The sequence below is a fragment of the Amblyomma maculatum genome, chromosome 3 (assembly GCF_055883805.1).
Source record: "Amblyomma maculatum isolate TAMU_Amacu chromosome 3, ASM5588380v1, whole genome shotgun sequence".
Taxonomy (NCBI): domain Eukaryota; kingdom Metazoa; phylum Arthropoda; class Arachnida; order Ixodida; family Ixodidae; genus Amblyomma; species Amblyomma maculatum.
The window spans coordinates 166,003,555-166,027,184 of NC_139346.1; the positions used below are offsets into that span (position 1 = coordinate 166,003,555).

Below are 23,630 nucleotides of genomic sequence, written 5' to 3' on the forward strand. Positions count from 1 at the left end.
CGGCCGCCTCGTCTCAATCATCGCGCTCTTTCGCACACACGTCAAACTCGGAGTCCCAACCCCCTGCCGCTGGTACCACCTGCGTTTTCGACACCGGGCCATGAAGTGTACACCGCCCTGTTCGTGGTTGGGAAACGCCCACCGGGATCACTAACGGCAGCGTGTGGTCCCGCCAGTCATCCGAGCCGCCTGTTTATGGTAACTGACATTTTCTTCGGCACCCGATTCCTTATAGACACGGGCACGCAAATCAGCCACCTAAGGCTGATAGTTCCAAGACATCAATGCAGCCGCTCCGTGCTGCCAAGCCATCGTCTATAGCCACCTACGGACTAAGATATCTCACCCGCAACTTCGTGCTTCGCCGCACTTTTCGATGGGTATTCTTCATCGCAGACGTGATTGACCCGATCATCGGCTAGGTCTTCCTCTCATACTTCGGCCTCATATACCCATCTCGAGTGATATAAAATATGCTTGTTGCTTTTGTATACTTGGATGCTCCTGCGTTAACGGAATTGCTTTGTGCGGAAAAACCCGAAGCCCGCACGGTTGGCTGGAGTGACAAACTGCGACGCCTACGTAAGCAACAGCTTCTAAACATAAAGGTTCGTGAAGTAGTAATCAGTGGCATCCACTCAGGGACCACAATGTAGGACCACAACGTAGGGACCACAATGTAGGAACCACAATGACTGCTCCCCGTTAATCTGCGCCGCATCCTTCCTCTTAACCCCTGTCTTCAACCGCAGTCGCACTTTGTTACTTTTGGCTTCGTTGTCATTTTTCTTCCGTATCCCGTGCACTGATATCTCATTCGTAGTTCCACGAATATATGATACTCTCTCCATCGATCATTGTCCCGTGATGAGCATCTCGATCCTTGTAAGTATATGCTCGCGGTTCAATCGTTTTCTGAAAGTCCCCGTGTTAAATGATACCATAGATTGAACCATTGAATAAGAAAATGATAATGGAATTCAACCTCTTTCTCTTCAGGTTCCTGAGAGATGAAACGAAAAACGTGTCTCGTGGTAACGTGGCGCGGAAGGCATGAGAAGAAGAAAGAAAAAAAACCGAACACATCGACTGGTCTTTCTCCTCGTGTTTCTGAAGAACGAAAAAAAAAAAAAATAGCGCGACGCGTTTCCTGTTCATATGGCACGGGAGGCATGAAAGTAAAAAAAAAAAAAACGTAGACGTTAACTGGTCTTTCTCCTCGTGTTTCTGAAACACGAAAGTAAACACGCCTCGTGGTCACGTGGCGCGAGAGGCACGAGAAGAAGAAGAAAAACTAAGACATCGACTGATCTATTCGAAGGATATTTTTTGCTCATCGAGGCAGGCAATTGGGTGCTGCACCACGAACGCTTCGAGACATGACGCAGCCTAATCCTATGACAAACACTGCCGTCGGCGCTACCCTCGCGGCTCAAGGCCCTGCGCCAAGGACCGAGAACCAGCCGGAAGCACAGAGTGTGTACTCCACCGGTGGCATCCCCTTCGAGAGCCGGGAAGGCATGCTGTTCGAACTTTCGCCTCGCGGCCGCGGCTGGATATTCACCGCGTGGGTCTTCTGCGCAGTAGGAACCGTCACGCTGCTCGTTCCACTCGGGTTCACGCTTCTACCGCTGCTGAAGCCGTCAAGGTTGCAGCGGACATTTACCAGGACATCGGCCATCTCCTCCTCCCTGCCAAAAACTGCAGTCACAGAGGTTGTGACAAAGAGAGCAGCGACCACTACGACAACCGTCGTACCACCCTCCTGTGTGAAGCAGACTCGTGCGGTGAGCGACAATACTGACGGTATTGACGCCAGTGGTTTCCCCATCATAAGCGACACTCCGAAAGAAACCACAAACGTGTACTGCCTCTACAACAACTCCAGGATCCGGAAGAGCCACGGGTACGACTTCCTACCGATTCACATGCCGTGGGAGTTCTGCCAGAATGTGGTCTACTGGTCCGTCGGCCTTTCAAGGACTGGCATATTAGTGATGAGAGCCCCAAAGCTTGAGAAATTGTACGGGCTGCTGAAGCTCCGGAGCATTATAGAGAACCGCCATCCCGACGCCAAGATCATCGTAACCATCGGGGGCTACCCGGAAGACACCGGCCTGCTTTACCAACTGGGTCCCGGCTCAAGATATGAACACAACCTGGCGCAATTGTTACTGGAAGTCCTTCATAAACACCATTTTCACGGTCTCAACATACACTTGGTTAATGACGCGTCTTGTGAGATCTATTTCAACGAGAAGTTTCAGAGGCTCGGATCTCTAATCGACACTTTCAAAGGCCTAGTCATGCTCAACTTCGAAGAATCAACATTCATGGTTTCTATAATGGTTGGGACCAACATCCAATTAGCAAAGGACGTTGTGCGACACCTAGGAAAAAAAATCCAAAGGCTGTTCATCGACAGCCACGGATATGTCAGCAGCCTATATTCAAGTTACCATGGCTACTGCATTAATTACAAACGTGACACCAATATAACTCTCTCGACTACCAATTCCTGGCCTCTACCGGTGTGCGGGAGCTTCTCTTTTTTGTTCAAGTCCAAGAGGTGCATCCTTTGTCCGGAGTTAGGCAGCGCGTTACCGGTGACACGAACAGAAGGCTACGCATCCTACCTTGACCTATGTGCTATGAATAGCAGCGTTCACAGATCTGACCAGGCAGCAGTTGGCTGCGAGGTATTGTATGCTAATACAACCTCGGATGTATATTACCTACCACGTGACGAAGTACTGAAGGATACTTTCAGCACGGAGTGCGTACTACTCGATAGTGTTGACTTTGACGCGCTCCCCAGAGGTTGCACAATTCTTGACCCTTGGACGGCATTGAAAAAATTCTTCAGAGCCATCAATAAAATGTGATCCTAATACTTGCTCGTCCCTCGACTATCGCTCCAAAGGCTTTCGCACTAGAGGTATTAGAGATATGTATCAACGAAAAAGTACGACACAAGTTTGCACAAGCGCATACTTGGAATGAAGGCAGTGCAAAAAAAGTTCAGCCACAAACGCCGTTGTTGTTGTTGTTGTGGCTGTAGGAAGAAGGAAAAGAAAATGCATGGACCTGCTACTGGCTCTGTAGCTGAGCCACCTCCGCTGCCTCGTGCAAATAGAAAATATAGAGAAGAAAGAAAAAAAAAGGGAAAGAAAGACGCGCGCCGCAACAACAGCCGCCTTCCACCACCAGCGGTGGCGTGTGCAATGACGGCCTAGAAAAGATAAAATTTCGGTGCCAGGCTAGTCTCCTGCCGCAAGCGGCGGTGACCCACCTGTACCAGCCCCATCAGACAAACGCCGACACGACACAAAGAACGGGTCCTCTTCTGTATATGTCTTTTTTTTTTGCTCTGTCTTTATTCCAAGTACGAATAACCAACGAGCCCAGCACCATGTTTTATTGAAGGTTCACACGCGCGTTTCGGCGGATGAGATATGTGCTCGCACAGGAGACAGGCACGAACGCTTGCTGTCCTCTACTTTTACATAATATCGATGAGCTCGCTTGCTGGCATATAATAATTAATAATATTTGATTCACAGGAAAGGAAAAGGCGCAGTATGTCACACTTGTTTCTGTGGACACCTGAGCCGCGCCGTAAGGGAAGGGAGGAAGGTGGCAGTTAAGTGGAAAGAGAGAAAGAGAAGCCGTAGTGGAGGGCTACGTTCGTCGGCAGAATAGTTAATGCATGGCACTTCTCTTTGCTCACGACGTTCGCGCAGTTGGAGCTTTTCGAAGGAGAAGTGGCTGTTCCATATGCACACTGTGAGCCTGATGAAGTGTCGTGGTTCTCACAGTTCCTGAGGTTCGTATCATTATTGCGTCTCCTACTGACACAAAATGCTCACTGATTTGGATAAGAAAGTGAATTATTTTCTTTTTATTACATACATACATACATACATACATACATACATACATACATACATACATACATACATACATACATACATACATACATACATACATACATACATACATACATACATACATACATACATACATACATACATACATACATACATACATACCTTAAAGGCCCACTGTCCACCCTCCGGTCAAAAATATTTTCTTCCCCGGTGACTGTGAGACTTTGCCCCTAGAACGCAAGGCCGCAAAATGTTTTTGAAAAGAGTAACTAATAACGCAGTTACAGCCACCGCAATCACCCGATTCTGTCATGCCTCTCTCCTTCCGTTCCCTCGCAAAGGTTTTTCACACTCCTGCCCGAGGTCGTCTAGCCTCCGCAATACAAATTCCCCTTCCTCCTCCGCGTTTGGCGGGAGGTGGGGCGTGGCTCTCCGCGAGCGCGAAAAAAAAAAACGGTCGAGGGAGCGCGCGCCGCTGGATTCAGTCTGGCTGTGGCGAGGGAAAAGCGCGCTGCGAGCGGTAGACACCCATCCTTCTCCCGTCAGTCAGCGAGACGGACCAATGGACATCGTTCGCGGTACGTACGTCATTGCTGTGGCCCGCCGGGCCAGCGCAGGAAACGGGGAAGCTGGCTTCCCAACGGAGAGCATAAGAGAGCTTTTGAATTGTATTTTCGATGCTTTGCGGCGCGCGTGTCATTGTAGCATTTTGCACAGACTATCTCCGGTACCTGATCGAAACACTGGGCTCCTTTGCTTAAAAGGCCCTTGGACAGTGGCCCTTTAATAGAGCGTGAGAGTGTATGACTCTCTACTTTAGTCCATATCTGTTTTTATTTTCTGTATGGGACAGAAGATCACGGTAGAACCAAATTCCTATCGTGGTGTAAAATCATTAACTGGGGCCTAGACCGCGAACAAGCAACGTAAGGGTAGGGACACACTAGCGGGAAGACGCGCGCGGCATGCCGCCGGCGGCAAGCAGCTTGCCGCAAAACCTGCCGCGGCGGCGGGTAGACCTGCCGCGCGCCGAATGGGTCGAGGAGCCATTTTCGGCGGCTTGCCGCGTGCCGCGAATCAGAAGAGCCAATCAGAGACGTCCGGCTCAGCGACGGGCGCGTCAGTGTCGCCATCTCGTGCCTACTACCGAAGTTAACTTCCCGCGGCTCAAGCGCGATCAAGCGCTCCGTGCCATCAACGACGAAGCGAGCATTCTCCTTTTTTGCCTTCATGTTGAAAACTTAGCCTCAGTGAGAGAATAATGGAACACTTTCTTGAGACTGATCGGTTATTCCCCTTTTACGCTAAAATCAACCGATGAGCGATCATCGGCAAAGCGTTCGATCTCGCAGGCGAGTTGTTTTCATACTTGAGTGCCCGCTGAACATTCACGTCGGGTAAAATGTGAACAGGACAGTGTACTTGTTTAGAATGCTCGAGCGGTGTGCTGCGGAGCAAACACGATCGTCGCGGTAGATGACGAGGGACAAGAAGAAGATGGAATGAGGTCTGCTGGCCGAAAAAAAGAATCGTAGATCAGCTCACGCAGTCGGACACAAGGCGAGATCAGCGCTGTCACGTGACCTCCGCGGCGACCGCCGCGCGAAACCGATGCGGCCTCTCTGCCGCGCGGGCGTCCTGCCGCTGGCGGCACGCCGCGCGCGTTCTCCCGCCAGTGTGTCCGTACCAAGTCAGAAAATGATCAGCACCGCCGCTTTCAGGTGTAAGAAAGGTAAATATTACAATGAAAAAATGTTGAGATGCACTGCTGGTGCCTATAACGCAGGGCACGGAACATGACAGCAAAGCATGTGGGTTCCGTTCGAATTATTCCTGCGTGTCGCCTATATCTACATTTTGAAACTGTATGCTATGCTCATTATTCTCCTTTTCAATTCCTCTTAAAGCAAAGACGATCAATGCAACTGCTGGGGTAGTGTCCATGCGCAAGCTTTCATTCATGTCCCCGCTGGCGGTGGTGCTGCTGCTATTGGTGACTTCTTCAGACCGTTGTGACCCTTTTTAATTGTATATATTATAACGATGCGCCACTATTGATGCAAACACTTTTAGACACCCTTAGAGTGAGGGGAGGGGTAGCTCACCCGGTCTGATTGATTTGATTTATAGGAAGGGGAAGGCGCGGTAACTGTCTCACTTGTTTTCTGTGGACACCTCAACCGCGCCGTAAGAGAAGGGAGGCAGGTGGAGTTAAAGTGAAAAGAGAGAAAGAGGAGCCGTAGTGGAGGGCTACGGAGTAATTTCGACCACATGGATATCTTTAACGGTCTCAAAAGAGATGCCCTCGACTTGCGCGGCAAGCTCAGAACGAAGTCATCTAGTGACAGAGGGGGTGGTCGTTTGGTGCCCAGATTTCACCGATTCAAGCCAGAGTAAGTGTTGGTGTCATAATTAACAAGCAAAACAACCTTTATATAGCAAGAGACGATACAGGGGACTTTACAATAACACAAAATACACAGACGAGAGGTTCACGAAAACGCCATGGAAAGCATGCAACTAAAGAAGTTTTCAATAGCACCCACTGAACAACTTTACAACACTGAACAATACGCGAGAGAGCCAAGCAAACAAGCAACTAATTGTTCACCAGGCACTGTCGCATACGGGCATCTGGACAGTTGCGATGTGGCAGCCATGTAGACTAGCGCCACTCCATCACCGATCAGAGGGCTTGCCGGGCAGCGGGTTGACCCCGGGAGCCGAGCAGTAGCACTTGCTAATTCGCAGCAACACTGGCTATAACACTGGCTGGTCGCAACAAGCGAGGCGACCTCAATAAATGGGCTGCGCCGGATCTATCTGTTGCAATGCGCCAAGGCCGGCGCGCATATACACGTAACTGTCGCTCTTGAAAGCGTCCTCTCTTCCTCCCGCCAAGCGGCGCCTTGTCATTGGTTAGGTCATTGCTTCGTATTTTACAAGCAAAGTCTTTTTGGATTCCTCTCTGGCGCTTCAAATCTGCCTTAGGAAAACGAATCTCTAACACGCTCAGAGCAACATAACAAAGAGAGTGGATCGGAATGCTAAGAGTATGCTGGTCGCGACGACTGAGCAGCACAGGTCGGTGGGTATGGCACCCGCTTACTTTAATTTTTTGAAAGAGATCGCTTTTCCGCTAGAGAATGCCCTACCTGACGTGGCGGGGCCCACGCACCCTCCGCTTACGCAGTATGCGGCAAATCTCCGCGAGCATCTTGAGGCAGCGCAGTGCGCGGCCCGTGCAAACCTTGATGTCGGGCGCATGGAGCAGGCGGATCAGTACAGCAAAGGTCGTCGTCACGTCGTTTTCAACACGGGAGACCTGGTACTGAAAATAACGCACCCGTTTAGTAACGCAGCCCGTGGTTTCACCGTGTCGCTAGCGCACAAGTAGGCTGGACCGTTCGAAGTTACGGCACGGACACGATCTACGCCGACGACATTACCCTGTGGGCGGCAGGCGGCACCGACGCCAGCATTGAGCAGCAGCTCCAAGAGGCTGTTACTGCCATCGAGCAACACCTTAACGGCACAGGCCTAGTGTGCTCGCCCGCCAAATCCCAGCTGTTCGTCCTCACACCATTACAACGGGGACGGAAACGCGCTCCCCCTCGGGAGTGCGATCACATAAAGATCGTGGCTGCATCGGGGCAGCGCATCCCCGAAGTTCCCAAGATCAGGGTCCTGGGCCTGCTACTAAACAAGAACGGCCGCAACGACGAGACCATCAACAAGATCACCACCAAGGCAATGGACGCTATCCGGCTCATACACCGAGTCTCGACACGATGGGCAGGCATGCGTGAAGACAGTCTTCTGCGCCTCGTCCAGTCGTTCGTGATCAGTCACATCGCCTACGTTGCGGCCTACCTCAACTGGCAGGCCGCTGACCGGACAAAGATAAACACGCTGATCAGACGGGTTTACAAGACGGCGCTGGGATTAATGGGGACCACGAGTACGGCTCGGCTCCTGCAGCTCGGCGTCCATAACACCTTAGAAGAAATAGCCGAGGCGCAGCTCACGGCGCAAATGGAGCGCCTCTCTACCACCAAGACAGGCCGCAGCATACTGACGTCCCTGGGTTACAATCCCCGAGCTCCCAGTCGGCAATCGTGCGATATCAGCGATGAGGCGTGGGCCCACATCCACGTGGACCCCATCCCGAAAAACATGCACCCCGAGTACAACCAAGAACGGCGGCAGGCGCGGGCCAAAGTCCTCGTCGAGCAACACGCCCAGGACCCGCACGCCCGGTTCGTGGACGCTGCGGAATACAAGCGAGAAGGATTCGTGGCAGTGGCCGTCGCGGCGGCTACCGGCATCAAAACAACGGCAGCGAGCGTGCGGTGCACGGACGCCACAGACGCCGAGGAGGTTGCCATCGCTCTGGCGATCTCGGAGGCCGAGTGTCGCACCGTGCTCAGCGACTCGAGGAACGCTGTGCGCAACTTTGCCAAGGGGCGAGTGTGCGCGCCGGCGGCCGCCATCATCAGTAAGCTCCAGCTTCAAGACCGCGGCAACACTATCCGCATCAAGTGGTTCCCGGCGCACGCGGGAGATTGTGCATCCTCACCGAATCACAACGAGACGGCCCATTCGGCGGCGCGAGCGCTTACCTTCCGCGCCCCCGAGAAGGACCGTTCCGAATGGTGGTTCGAAACAAAAGACAGAATGACCAGTTACGAGGAAGTGACAAAATTTTACCGCCTAGCTCGACGGACAATGCCGCCGCCTCACCCGGCACTTAGTCGGGAGGAGGCGGTCATCCTAAGGCAAATGCAAACCGGGTCACTCCTAGCCCCGGCAATGCTACACGTCCTCCACCCAGACATCTACACGAGTGATATGTGCAGTGTATGTCAAGTGGGTCCGGCGGACCAATGGCACATCATGTGGGACTGTGCCAGGTTCCCGACAGAAGCTGCATCCAGGACATACCCGCCGGAACTTCAAGATGCTGTGCAGAATACAGACAAGGACATGCAACTATGGGCCGTCCAGCAGGCCCGGGGTGCGCTCGAAAAGCACAAGCCTCACACCCACCACAAACGGGTCAAATGAGGTAGTGCAGAGTAGGGCTTAACCCCGGGTAGACGCTTGGCCAGCGTCACGACGCGTTAACCCGTCGTTTGCCGGCTCCCTAATAAAGTTATACATACATACGCCGCCCACCTACCAGCTGCAGTTGTTGACGAGCGGAGAAACCGGCGGTCCGCTGCACGTCGCAGACTTGAAGGCTTACCACCTTCGCAAGGACGATAACTGCAAAGCGGTGGAAGCTCAACGCGCTGCAGCGATCTCCCCCCAAGTAAAGGCTGGTTCACACTGGCGACTCGCGGAGGTCGCGCGGCTCGATTCGTCACGGAGGGGGAGACCGGCGACAATCGTCGATCAACAGGGAGTGTTCACATCGGAATGCAACTCGCTTCACGACAAACCCCTCTCCGAACGAGGTTTGAACGAAGGCCCGGCTTTCGCGCCTTTACGGCTTCTGCTACCGCGCTCGGAGTAGATCAATTCGGACTCATTTCGGTTATGAATATGTGAAATTATCAGCGAAGAACTGGATCTTATGGTTATTCCCATGTTTAGGACTGTTTCGACCGCCAACGCGCTATAGTTCGACGAAAACGGAAGCGGCGGTGGTGTGTGCGCTGTTGTTAGCGTTCTCGCGAAATAGCAGATCACGAAATCGCCTCATGCCCGAGCGTCAAGCACATGACAAATGATACGAGTACAAACGTGAATTAGTACGCTTCACTCTCGCAGTGCTCCTTAATATGTGTGCCCAACAACTGCGGGCGCAGTAAGTCGATCATGCACACGCGCGCATGCACTCTTGAATTTTCCCGCCTTGGAAGGAGGCAGAAGCGCTGCGGATTGGCTCAGTAGCTTTGCGACTTCAAGTCGCGACGCAAGAAATCGGTCAGCGAGCGACTTCATGGCGACTCGTTAGGGTCGCCCCCTCCGTGGCTAATCGCCCCCTCCGTGACGAATCGTGTCGCGCGACCTCCGCGAGTCGCCAGTGTGAAGATTATCGCCGCCGAGGTAGTGCAGTGGTTAGGGCGTTGGACTGCTGTATTCAGGGATGCGGCCGGATCGAGTCCTGGCCACGGAGGCTGCTTTTCGATGGAGGCGAAAAGCAAGGCGCCCGTGTGCTGTGCGATATCAGTGCACGTTAAAGAACCCCAGGTGGTCGAAATTTTCGGAGCCCTCCACTACGGCGTCTCTCAGAGCTGGAATTGCTTTGGGACGTCAGAACTTACAAACTAAACCACCCGTTAAAGATTATAGGTACGTATTTCAAAGCACAAATATAAATAAGGCAGTAGAGACCCATGTACTTGTAAAAGAATCGCAGCCATAATTTGTCTCAACATGATCTAACCGTTGATGGTCGCTGCAAAGTTGTACAGTTTGTCGTATCTTAATTGTTTGGCCTAGCACACACGACTGTCCCAATGAAAGCGGGCTTCGATCACTTCTGATTTTGCATCTCAATATTCATTTTCTGCAATTGCTTGCACTACGGGAGGCTGCCTTCGAAATTACGCTTTTCCCAAGGGCAGCGGTGGAAGAAAGAGGCATGCATCGCTGGCCCAGCATTGTGGTCGGTTTACAGTTACCAAGAGTACGCCTGAGAGAACAGACGCGCCGACAATAGAGAGATTTAGCTTACCGGAGACGTATTACGTCTCCCGGAGACGTACAGACGTAGACGTATCGGACGCCTACTGCGCATGCGTGAAAACTACCGATACGTACAGGCGCTGGAGACGTACTCCGGAGACGTATGCCGCGTGACGTCCAGCTTGCCGTAATCTCGCGAGATCTCACGAGATTTCAGCAGCCAAGCCAAGCGCCGATGGGGTGGTGCTACGAGTGCTTGTAGAGTGCTGCTGTGCGCAACGGGCCACATAGTTCTCCCGTTTTCACATTGGCGTCATCAAATGCTGTAATACCCTTGCCCCGGCCGTGCCAAGAAAACATCATGCGCAAGCGTTTCAGTGCGGCGGACGACCAGCAAGTAGCTCGAGATCGCCACCATCCTGTACACTGTACAGCGCAGGGAGAAGGCGCCGTCGAAAGAAGTTGCAACGATTTCTAGGGATCCGCCGACGGCGAACGAGCGCTCGCTCCGCTGCGCAATAAGGGCGTTCGCAAAGGCCTTTGCAAGCCATCCAGCGTCAGAAAAAAAAAAAAAAAAAGATTCTGGTAAGTCACTACTCACTACCTTCTCTGTTCAGACGATCGGACTGGACAGCGGACTGTCCGAGCGGAACAATTAGTTATCATATGTGACGAAAACGGCACTTTCGAGTAGCTCGGAATGGCAGTGACTCGGCGCCTGCCGATCGCGTGCGCTCCGAGTAGGAGTGATGGTGGATGATGCTTTCACACGATACATACGGCCCGCCCGTCTGAACACCGCCTAGTCGATTGCTGGGGAATAGCAGCGCAAAGTAAAAAGCCACTTAGGTTGTGCGAATTAGATACATGATATTTCAGCATTTTTGCTAAGCATGGCTCGAGTTGCATAATATAATACACGTCGTGTAGCTGCTTTTGTTTACATGTGCATGTAAATGTGCACAGCCACCAGGAGCCACAATAAATGAAAATTGTTTGCAAGATGATTTAATTTATCTTCTCAGACAATTGTCTGGCACCATTAACTAACAGCACATGCTGAATGCAGTGCCAAAGCCAAATACTGCAAGAGGTCATTTATTTTATTATTATTTTTTTTCGCCCCAAGCTTATGAACTTGTGTCCCTGTGTCAGCACGTGAAATGAAGTGCGCCAATATTTTATGCTGTTGGACAAAACATTCAGGCACTGGAAGTCCTATTAGCATTTACAAGTCGCAGAGGCTGAACTGGTTTGCTCATTGTGTTATAAAAACACCTGAAACTTAAAAAAGGATCCTTGTTAAGGACCATTGCATTGAATGAAGGCAACAGTGTCTGCATCGTGGCACTTTTCTAGTGTCCTGGCGCAACTTTCAGCTGCACAATTACATCCTGTATTATGTTGGCAAGTTAATTACCAATCATCTGTGTCTCATATGGTTATTCCCTTTCAGATGAAAATGAGCCTGCAAGTGCCTGAATGACATGGTGCCCAGAGAGACACATGATGATGAAAGCAATCATTACAACTCCCAGAATAGTAAGCGACAACACTTCTTATATTACTTTCTTCAATGTTCTTGTTGAACATGTTACAGCTATTTACAAAGCACTGCAATGCTCAGTCTTGATTCTCTTACTGCTGTGTACAAGGTCTAGCCAGAGTGCTAAAGTAAGTTCGTGCATGTTGTTATGCACCGGAAAACAGCCCAAGATCTCATGGCTGCAGAAATAATTATTTCTTTCATTTGTTTGCTTGCTTCCATGGCACAGCCACAAGTCTGCACAGTGTGGAGCCGCTGCTGTCAACACCAAGCCTGCAGTCAGTGCCCCTGAGGGGTGAGGACATATTTACGTTATTTTGAGCAGCACCAATTTGTAAAAAGTTTTATTTATCTCAATGCCTTAGCAACTTACTGTAGTTTAAAACTCAAGACTGCTTAGTACAACTGCACTAGAACCTAGTTGTTAGCTTTTGCATTCATGCCAAATCTATGCACGGACCAGCAGCAGCAACAGTGCATTATACAAAATGCAATGGTCTATGAAAGCAGCGATAAATGAAATAAATGAGTAGGAAAACAAATTATTCACAAATTTTCATGTTCATGGTGCACACTCACGAGACCATCGCAATGCTTTGTGTATTGTTATGCTTGTCTCAGACTGTTTTGAACCTACACTCCATTTGGTGGCATGACTGAGTCTTCGGTTTGAGAGAAGAATGACATTTCGAAGATGAGAGAACAAAAACAATGAAATTTGATTGCACTTCCGCAGACTTATGTACATACTTCAAAGGTCTTAACAGCAAAAGGTCAAAAGCAAGTTCATAGCAATGATAGACTATTGAGCCTCTTGCCCAGGGCCAGTATTTTTTTACTCCACAAGAAGCCTTTAAACAATCAATCCAGCCCTCTCACAGAACTTTGGCCAATAAAACACGGCACATCTCTCTGGGTCAATCAGCCAGTCAATCAAACAGTATTGGTAAGCAATGTTCTTGCAGTCATACCTTGGGAACAGGCGAGGAGACATAGAAACTTCCTTTTTCACTTCGATAGCATTGCAATAGTCGAACAAGGAGTCTGTCTGCCAGAAAAACACAGGGCATGTCTGATGTCACATACAGCGGATCAAAACAGCATCTGTAGAACTCAACTAATGGATCAGTGTAATGGTTTTATGGCCATGTCCCTTCTCCCAAACAGCCACCGTATCTTCCTGTGTGGTGTGCCCTCAGGCACCCCTCTCCAGAATGTATTCATCATCGGGCAAAGCGTGGGAAGTTCCCACATGCTTTTTCTTTTTGCGGCTTCACACTTTTGTGTGATGTTTGCCTGGACGTGTGATGCATTTCCAGCTCTTAGGTCATTGCACCATGACCTAAGAGCATAATGTGCATAATCAATGCAAAAGCTCAGAAGTAATATTTTATAGAGACATTTCTACTGCAATTACCCATTTGGTGAATTTTATTTATCCTCAAGAAAAGGATGGCAAAATTATATTGTTTACTCCACCCTCCACTGTGGTCTTAATGCATTGGTTGATGTGAAAAAATGATTCAATTTGTTTTCAATGTGCATCAGAAGGAGCGTTCACTGACATAAAATAACATCAAATACCATGGAAAATCTTTTGCATATGCCAGCAACAGGCAAGTCCTAGTACAGATTGCTGTTTAACGTGACACTTAGTATTCTCTGCGAGCCTACAATTGTAATGTTCCGGCTCTCATTGCTGACAGCACGATTAAAAAGAAAATTTCTTTCTGGGAAAATAACTAGCGTTGTCTTTGAACAATTTATATTAAGTTTGTTTGATTGAAGCCACAACAATAATGTTAACAGGAAGGCTTTGCTTTGCTTTGTCAACGTGTCTGCATCTGTGCCGGTCATAATAGAACAGTTATCTGCATGTGGTGGTGGCAAAACTAATAAATATCCAACAGGCGCAAGATAGGTGTCAACTTATCCGCAAAGATGACGGCCTGGAGTCCTTTGACATGGGCGACGTCAGCTAGTCGGATTAGACCTAGCAGAGTTTCAGGGCGTGAGCTCGACAGTAGTTTCCCAAAATTATTTTTTGTCTCTCGATTTATATTTTAGATTTCTGGACACGCCCATATCATATGTACCAGATCCACCCTATATATGTACGACAAATTTAATGGATATGTTGATGTGGGCAATGTCTTTGATGAACACTTTCAACAACAGTGGCCAAAGCAGGCATCCTTGTGAAACACTGTTAGTGACTGTTAGATCGTTCAAATGGTGATTACTCAGGCATGCTATTTGTGTTTATTCTCCTCTCCTTCGGGGCAAGTGCCAAAGGATATACCCTACAACCTGTGTGCAATTCTGTTCACAACTATATAATCACACCAGGTAGATTGCTACAATGAGATTCACTGCCTTTTCTTTTCCTTTCTTTTTTTTTTTTTTTCATGAAATTCTAGTTTAAGATTCGTAATTATCAAAATACTCAATTGCTTGTTCATGAACCTTTTGTACTTGCTATATACCATGGCCTTTTTATCCGCCGTGGGTATGTGCCATTACCACTAAAGACAGTCATCAATGGGTCTGATACATAGGTCAGGGGTGGAAGCAGGCTCAAGCATTTTGAAGCAGCTTTAGGAGCAGCGAGACAAGAGTTTTGGAGCAGCTTTGGAGCAATGAGACAAGAGTTTTGGAGCATTTGAATTATGTTTTGAAGCAAGTTCCTAAGGTCAAATGCCTCTGATAATTGTAGTATTTGTTTTTTTCTTTCTGACAGAAAAAGATGAGCTCTTCCTTTTTATGCAAGTTCAATGCCTCTCCAACTTCGCACTCATTTCTGACAAGACAACGGCCAACAACTTGGAACAGACTAGCAGCAAACAAAATGCTTGCTGGTGTGCTTTATAACTGAACACCTAGTGTGACCTTGTGACCTAACGCAGTCGCCTATTCTGACCTGACAGATTCAAATGTCGAGTTTACCACTTCAATGCACTCAAGCAATGCCACTAATATGGAGCTCAGATTAATGGACATGACATTTCTGCTCTCTATCTTGTGCATATCCCTTTTTGATCCTATGCCTGTGCTGATAAATTTCTGAGCAGTGGTCAGTAGTGCCTTCAGGAAATGTAGATAGCACTGAAGGGTAGCCTTAGCATTTTTACTTCACTACCTCCTTCCAATAGTTTTATCATTTGCTTGAGCAATGCTGGGGCTCATTTTTTAAATCTTGGCAATAGGCCCTGTATGGCTTTCCAACACTCTTGAGACGCTTCCTAGTGAGTGACATCTTTGGTGTACCAACCCATAACGATTCAAGTATGATTTTGTCTGCCGTAGGTCCGACAAGCTTGTTACTGAAAAAGAGGCTCGATAAGTGCCTGCTTGTTCTTAGACCACAACCATTAGAATAACTCATGTGGTTTTTCCAGTCGGACAAGTTTCCTTCCGAACGACTCACAGTAGTTTGCGCCTATCTGCTTCGCTTGCTGCTCTTGCTTCTCCCTCCACCGGCGATTCAAAAAGCTGAGAGGAGGTGCTACGGCACATGCACAGTGCATTTTTTTTGCAATTATCTCCAATCGCCAGTGACTCATATTAAATTTACTTGCAAACAAATATTTATTATGCCACATGCTTCCTTCCCTTACAAAAATTTCATTTGTATTAAGGCCAGTGCTAGATGCGTTATATCTTTGCCACTGGTGCAAAGACATTGTTTGCGTGTTGCACTAAATTTGATGGTAGAACATTAAAACAGCCAGTTTGGAGCAGTTTTGGAGCAATATTGCATTTTGGAGCAGGATAGAGCAGGAAAAGCAGTTTGGGAGCAGAATGGAGCAAATGGAGCGGCAATTCCACCCCCGATAGGTGCATTCACAAGAGGAGACTGCTGCACTTCTGTGCCATGATATAGGGGTATGCCATATGCCCAGACATTTCATGAATAATCATGTGCGTAGTTATTCACTGCAATACCAGCTGGAGAGCAATTTAAACAACCTCCAGCTTTCTCATAACAGCTTTAATTTTACAGTAATTTCTGTGAACACTGCACCTTTTCATTCCAGGAAGGCAGAAGAATACAACACGGATTTTTTATGCAGCACATGGTGAAGAACACTGCCCCGTGTGAAGATGGACATGTGAAGATCAGCTGGTGAAATCTTGGCAATCAGTTGACAAGATGCTGATTGCGCTGATGAAAGAATGAAAGTTATTTATGTTGGCACTATATCACATTGCAGATAGCACCAGTTTATTTTGTCCAAAACTCTCTCGACCATGTTCACTTTGCCAAATAAATCCCAAATACATTTTTGCAACACAAATGCTGTCGGTGTGTTTCTGTTCTTGCATTTTATGGTGCATAAGTAGCTAAGGCTACAGTTTTGCAAATACAGGTCCAAAATTATCTGCAAAGGGCATTACACTAATTTTAAATTGCATATTTTAAGAAATATTTGCACTGTTAGAATTGTAAACATATGCAATGACTCGAAAAAAAAAATATATGTGCTCTCTCAAGTGAGCCTCAGCTACAACGTTGAAAACACTGTTAGTGGCCTGTGGTCACCACTTCACCAAAAGAAATTCAAAATGTTTCGTCACATAGTGGTAATTGCTAAAAGCATATCATAGGTCAGTGTTTCTCAAATAAGGGCTCACGAAGCGATTTTCAGGGTCCACGAAACCCACAGCTGCAAAAAAAAAGAAAAGAAGAATATGCGTGATAGCTTTGGCCTGACTAGACACAGTTTTGCAGGGTTAAAATCTAGGAGATTCAAAGGTGACTTTAGTTTATGAAAAAAAAAAAAAAAGAGTGCAGAAACAGAGGGAGAGGGCATCTGCGGCATTCGTTGATGCCAACGTTGGTAAAACTCGAGCTCTGGCTACACTACTGGATGGGGCTACAATGCAAAGCGTCTCGGGCATGACGACAACATGACAGCTCAATGAGAGTACAATTAACTCAGTAGTGTACAGAAAACTCTGAATAATGACTCTACCAGCACATGCGATCAATGAATATATGAGCTGTAAATTAGCTGCATGAAGTGAAAAACCATAAAATGGCATCATCACTTTTTGCATCTGGTAGCACAGGTTCTCGCTGAAGCCGTCAGACGGCCTGACAAAGACAAGCTGTGGTGGTTCGCCAAAGCAGATGGCACTTCACACATACAGACACTTTTATAACTCAGATGCCACCTTTCCTTAATCTAGACAATACACAAATGCACACACAACCGTTTGGGTGAAACACTGGAGACGGCCCACGCAGCACAACTCAAGTACAGCGTTCAGACTGGTGGTCTAGTGCATATTTGCAGTCACAAGCATCTCGTGCCACTAACAATTCGAAGTTAGCGTTGGGAACAAGTGAAGCCGTTGGTCCGGAGCGCAGCTGTCGGGTGTTCACCGGTAGACGGTCACGCAGTCAAAGGAGCATGGGAGACAACGCCGAACCAAAGTCATCGCGTCCTTTCAGTTCGCCAAGTAGCGAGATGGCAAACCGAAGCTGTCATATCGCTGCACACTCAGGCAAAAACCCCTGCATTTGAACACGAACACTATCACACGCCACCCTAAACGCCACCACGCACACACCATGTCATGTTGAACACTGTGAGACGAGAACAACGAGAAAGTAGTCATGCACTGCTGCAATCAATCGAGATAAATATTGCAGCATCTCGCATAAAAAAAAAAAATTCATAAAGCTGCATCTCGGCATAACAGCATCAACAAATGAACAGCATAAATCTTTGGGTAGCATTGTTGCATGCAGTGATGCTCATCTCGGAAATGGAGTAACTGTTCTAGAAAACACGGACAACAGAAACAGAAGTGGACATGGACGCACATAGGCTCACAACTGTATTTTACTAACCGAAAGAGGACATATATACAGCAAGCAAAAGTATAGCGTTGAGCATGCGGTTTTGTGCACTTTATATGTGTCATCTTTACTTAGTAAATCCAGTTGTGAGTCTGCAAGCCTCCTGTCCACTTGTTTCTGATGTCCAAGTTTCCTAGTGCATTTACCCTATTTACAAGATATGCACCACTGCATGCTGCAATTATTGCTGTAAGGAAAACAGAGATGAATTCTGTGACTGTTGACAAATGCCTCAACTATGAAGGTCACTGCTTGCCATGCTTGTCTATATTTTACTGAGAAAGTAAGCCTAAAAAAAAAAAAATGTTCCAAATTTTTTGACCGTAGGACGTAGGCCGACACTTATGTCTGAAAAGGCACAAGGTACTGACTAACTGAGGCAGACACAAGACAAAGTACATAGGCACATGACAACTGTACAAAGATGTTCGGCAGTTCATTGCGCAACTTTATACACGCGCCCTACCTGTTACCATCTCAAAGTTTGGTTCTTGAAATAGTCAATAAAAGCAAAATCCCGTGCTATGCTGCCAAACCCTTCCTCTACAGCTTTCCTAACACTGCTCATTGCCTTGTTGAAGGCAACATGATGAGGCTGCAGTACGGCACCTCCAAACAGCTTGTAGAGTAGAGGCCATCGGGGGTAGGCTGCATCACTATAGATCACATATTTATGACCCATGGTGATCTTCTGCAGGTTCTCAAAGTGCACCGTCTCCTTGAGGATCCCTAAAAGATAGCAAGAATTAAAAATATAACCAATGCGGGTCTACACAGGTGCCTCTGTTCTTTTTGTATAATGAGATGTAATTACAGTTGCCAGTTTTTAGATACAATTTTTTCCTACAAATTTATAAAATGCCACATGCTAACACAATCTTGCATCACATACTTAAGTGCCACGTTTCTTTACAGATGAAAAGCTGTTTTTCATGAGGTGGGTCATTGAGTACCCTTTCCCAAAAACCAACTCAAAAAATATAAAAGTACTTGTGGAATTTTCGCAGCAGAGATGTTAGGCTTTAATTTGGAAATGGACTCCCCTGAATATGGAAAACATATTACAGCTAGTTACTGCAATGAAGACATGACTGAACAGGCTTACCTGCATCGTGACGCCTGCCTTTAAATGGCCCACTGGCAGACTATGGCATTGGTACACATTAGTGCCTGATATTTCTGCACAGGCTCCACTTGTGCCCAGAGAAGTCCTCCTTCTGAGCCACAGAGGGTCGACAAATTTGCCTTGCTGTGCCATGATGAAACCCCAGCAGTTGAGCACGGGGGCCTTCCTTTGCATGCACCGCCTGAAGAGGAAAAATTGAAGCGGCTGCAAGCAACGATCGCTTATAGAGTCCCTATAAAGTGGTCATGAGAAAATAATCTTTCAGTGTGCACCTTCTTTACTGTGCCGTAGCATAATACTTATTGCATTGCTTTTGGAAGAGTTCACTAGCGTTACCTCGTACAGGCCCATCAATTTTAAGGTGAAAATCTTTAATGGCTCATACTGTCGGCATTGGTTTGTTTGGTCACACTATAGCTGTCAATCAAATGACGTTATGATGATGCCATCAGAAAAAATTTAAATCCTGTTTCCGCTGGGAGCCGAACCTCTATCCCTCGCATCCCCATCCGAGCGCTTTAGCCAACTGTGCAACGCTCGGGATCGTGAAACACACATCAAAATTCTCCTTGTCTACAGTAGCGATGACAATGAAGTTGGAATTAGCAGTGATGACATTAGCAATGATAATGACTGTGCATTTAATTCATAATGATGAGAGCAAACGTGATGCATTGTGTGCACCAGCAACGCTTAGATTTTCACATTTCTGCAGTGTAGATTCCGCAGTGCTCCCGGATTTTTTCAACACTATCATCGACACTTGATTTTTTTTTTTTTTTTTCAAAGCAAGCGAAATTCAGAAACCTACACTAGTTATTTTCTTCTTCTTCTTTTTTTTTTTTTTTTTAATTGAAAGACCATATATACATCTCACTTTTGCAAACGGTTTGACACAGTAAGGATATAAATAAAGACCAGGAATTTCACAGAAATCATGTGCCAAATCAAAAATGAGCCAGATTCTACTGATGTGCAGATGGAAATGAGCCAATTCTATTTTATTCTTGACAGCTTTCTTTCTCAGCTTTAGCATGATAGGGTGGACTACTGCAAGTGTAAATTCAATTATTGCTTCTCCATAGCTACTTCCTTATCACTGTCTAGGATATGAAGAGATCACAGGAAAATCTGAAGCCAGAAGATAAAAACACTGGGAACATAGGCCTGCAGCAGACGAAGCAGTTTGTGCATAAAGCTCGCAAAATAACTTATAAAAGACTACATTTAGTTTAGCCTGTTGGCAGCGGCTTTCTGCATTTAGCAACATAAGCAAATAGCCGAAACTGGCAAGAAACGACAATATTTGCCGCTGTCTTGTCGCTTTGCATCCTATGTGCATCTACCATTCCCCGGCAATACAATGGTGCACCGAATTAAAATAGCTCTTCATTAAACACATTCCAACTAATTTCTACCAATAGAAAATAGCCTCACATCTTTGCTTGAAGCAGAAGCCCACTAAGCAGTTATTTGCTCACTTTAGAGCAAATCAGTGCTGCTGATTGTGTGACAATGAATATTACAACTCTTCATCAGCTGTATTCACAATATGATCATTTACAGGTATTATTTTCACAAAGAGACTAGAAACGACTCTGAAACAAATTTCATTCAAAGTAGGGTCAAATATAGATTTTCATATCGATAAGGGCCAAATCCAAAATTGCTTACATTGTTTAAATTATTGCATAAAATTTTATGAAATTTCTATGTTGAGTATTTCTAATACATGAAGCAAATTAAAAAATAACTTGTGCTGGTAACAACCTTTTGCGTATTTCTCAGTTTTTGTTTCCGTGGACTTCCCTAATTTAATCAAAAAAAAATATTGACTTGTAAGTGTGCTAGTGTTTATGTTGATGACCTTATGCTGTGCTAGTAGGCAAGATAGAAAAGCAGCATAGCACTGGTTGCATTCGGGACGTTAAACAGTTTCACTAAATTTGATGTCGACAAGAGGGCACCTTCCCGAAGCTCTACAACCGAGTTGGAGAGCAGGGGTATATATATATATATATATGCCTTTGCACAAGTGTGCCTAAGTTAATTGACGTAAAAAAAAAAAAAAAAAAAAAAAATGAATGATTACAGCAGACGTTCGGTGACTGATGTTTTACAGTAGCCAAAACTGCTCGCCTGCTAGAAACGACACAACGCCGTTACGCGCCAGAGAGCATTGGCCCCATGCAATCATCCCTAGGAGCATGAGCGCTGGTGCCTTTCGACTACAAAATGATAGGTTTTTGACGTAGTTATATCGAGTAGAAGGCTCGGTAGCGTTCATGCACACATGGAAGCTGATGGGGATGATGTGCAATGAGTAGCGCGAGAGTGCGTAGCAGTGTGCACGCGGGATGATACGACATCCCGCCCCGCTTCTCACAAGGAATTTATCTCTTTAATTCCGCTTGAAAGCGGTCGCACAAGTGTTAGACTGTTTTGATAAGCTCTGAACCTCAGGATTAGCGCTAATTCGCATTCAAAGATGACTACTGAAACGCCACAGCCAGTCAGCTTTGCTTTACATGTTTCGGCGGGCATATTTATTCGACACAGAAAGCACTGCTATCAATAATTTGGCTTGTAACCGTCAAGCCACCACAGCCACCACACCATGCGCTACTTACCTCGGAGAATCGCTGAAGAGCTTGCAGATCAAGCCACTTGTCATACCGTAGAGTAGATGACCGAAGTAAAAGTCGAGCTGTGCCAAGGTGCCTCGGAGCCAGAGACTCTCTTTCTAGAATCTAAAAATCCCGTTGAACACTGTGTTGTTGTTGGCGCCGATGTTGAAGGGTACCACGCTCACGTAAGTTCCTTCGAGGCTTTGGAATATCGCGCTCCCGTTGAAATCTATGCATGTCTTCAATTTCATCCCATGATAGGGTGCTTAAAAGCTGCCTGTCGTGAAGGGTGAAGGATGCTGTCGGCATGATGTAACGTAACGTGGGCAGGTTGCACCGATAGCAGGAGCAAATTCTAGCACACGACCGAACACCAGCAAACACGAGCAGTTGTTTCCTTCCTCCATGTGAGCACCAAAACAAACAGATTTAATGCAACTAGGCTTGGATTGTTCAGGCTTGCTGCAGGTGGCAAAGTGGTTAAAAGTGAGCTCAAATTAATAATTATTCAAAACACAGCTAACACGTCAACATGATGACTTCGGGGGATCTGCATGTGACATTTTTGTGACATTATTTGAAGTATTTATTACAAATAACTTCTATCTTTTTTTTATTGGATAGCCATCATCATCATCTGCATGTACGTCTAGCGATACGTCTTACGTATGGGCGATACGTACAGCTAAAACGTGTTTTGCCCGGTGTCAGCCGAATACGTCTACATCAATTTTCACGCATGCGCAGTAGGCGTCCGATACGTCTACGTCTGTACGTCTCCGGGAGACGTAATACGTCTCCGGTAAGCTAAATCTCTCTAATATGATATCCTCGCTTCCGTAGCGTCATGGACCAGGTCTACCAGTGGGAAGCTGGTGACGTCAGGCCTACGTGACGAAATCCAGAAGGCGGTTCCTTATGGTGCTGTGTGCAAAAAATGCCAATTGGTGCTCTTCTATTGGCCAATGCTCAAGGACAAAGGATTCCCTATCTAGGTACCTAGGGACAAGACAGTGTAGAAAAACCGGGGTCTGGCCATTGCTGGGGACATTGAGATACTTTCTCTGAAATCTAAATCTCTACCATCATGTAAAAAAATCTGCACTGCTCCTTTTCCAAAAGCTCCTCGCTTCCGTGGTGCCTCGTCGCCTCGCCTCGCTGGCCTTCGCTATCTTCGGCTCCGGCCCTGCCGGCGTCGCAACAATGTATAGGCAAGAAAATATTTTGGCCACTGCGTAAATACTGTAATGGTTCACTTGTGTGTGCAGTTCTGCATATTTTTGGGGCGCTTAATTTCTCAATTCGTCTCATAGATCTAGGGAGCAAAGTACAGATGATGTCGCGACAAACTATACTTAATAAATTAAACAAGGTTCTCCAAGTTCATGGTACAGCATGCGCATTTACGTTGTTATTGTGCTTGTTCTTAGTCGTTTGAGTATTTTTTCGACGTTTACGGAAACGCTCAGCCTTTACGAAGCAATTTACCCACGGTAAAGAGCGCGTTTTATCGCGTTAAGTTTGACTGCGTGTTGTGTCCCGTGAACATCGCGAAGTCATTAAATACATCTTTATTCATCTGAAACAAAAGATCATTGGTGGCCAATGGGCTGCCGTGCGCCCGTCTGACAATTCCGTAGCCCTGGGTTTGATTATATCTCCACTCCACTCAACTCATTGCTCAACTACATATGATGATGATGAAAATGTTTTATTGAAAGGGCAAAGAGAGGAGGATTTATGAGAAGGTTGGTCGTATCAACTACAGAGCAAAATGTACCAACTGCATGCTCCTACCCACAAGAATATAATCCAACCCAGTCGCCCCCAAACCATTTCTAGATGTCAGCAAACCATAAGGAACTTAGAGTATGGCAATGGTATTGGATACCAGCCCATACGAAACAATATACGACTGCAAATTGCGTCTCTCTGA

At 46.9% G+C, this 23,630-nt stretch overlaps 1 protein-coding gene and 1 long non-coding RNA gene across 3 annotated transcripts; one reads left to right on the top strand and one right to left on the bottom strand.

The window, feature by feature from the left end:
* The first annotated feature begins 10,585 nt into the window (after positions 1-10,585).
* On the top strand, positions 10,586-16,247 carry LOC146196756 (uncharacterized). The gene is made up of 4 exons (XR_014706143.1): positions 10,586-11,111; positions 11,983-12,068; positions 12,302-12,367; positions 16,110-16,247. It is a non-coding gene; the product is annotated as an uncharacterized LOC146196756 (long non-coding RNA).
* A 28-nt stretch (positions 16,248-16,275) lies between these two features.
* On the bottom strand, positions 16,276-22,104 carry LOC146196757 (uncharacterized). Of its 2 annotated transcripts, XR_014706142.1 has the most exons (4): positions 21,698-22,104; positions 19,047-19,248; positions 18,551-18,670; positions 16,276-17,593 (listed from the first exon to the last, which is right to left on the bottom strand). XR_014706142.1 is itself a non-coding variant. In XM_084598508.1 (3 exons), exons 1-3 carry the CDS (start codon positions 21,739-21,741, stop codon positions 18,605-18,607), a joined length of 312 nt encoding a protein of 103 aa, XP_084454634.1. In that variant the 5' UTR covers positions 21,742-22,104; the 3' UTR covers positions 16,276-18,604. The 2 variants fall into 2 exon arrangements, 1 of the variants encoding a protein (XP_084454634.1); XM_084598508.1 differs by having other exon boundaries at positions 16,276-18,670.
* Positions 22,105-23,630: the final 1,526 nt, after the last annotated feature.

Excerpts from the sequence above, each read along its gene's own strand:
- LOC146196757 (XM_084598508.1), bottom strand. The coding sequence starts at position 21,741 with ATGACAAGTGGCTTGATCTGCAAGCTCTTCAGCGATTCTCCGAG. Across the intron at positions 19,249-21,697 it reads CTCTTCAGCGATTCTCCGAG|GCGGTGCATGCAAAGGAAGG; the intron begins GTAAGTAGCGCA and ends TTTCCTCTTCAG. Across the intron at positions 18,671-19,046 it reads AGGCAGGCGTCACGATGCAG|GGATCCTCAAGGAGACGGTG; the intron begins GTAAGCCTGTTC and ends GCTATCTTTTAG.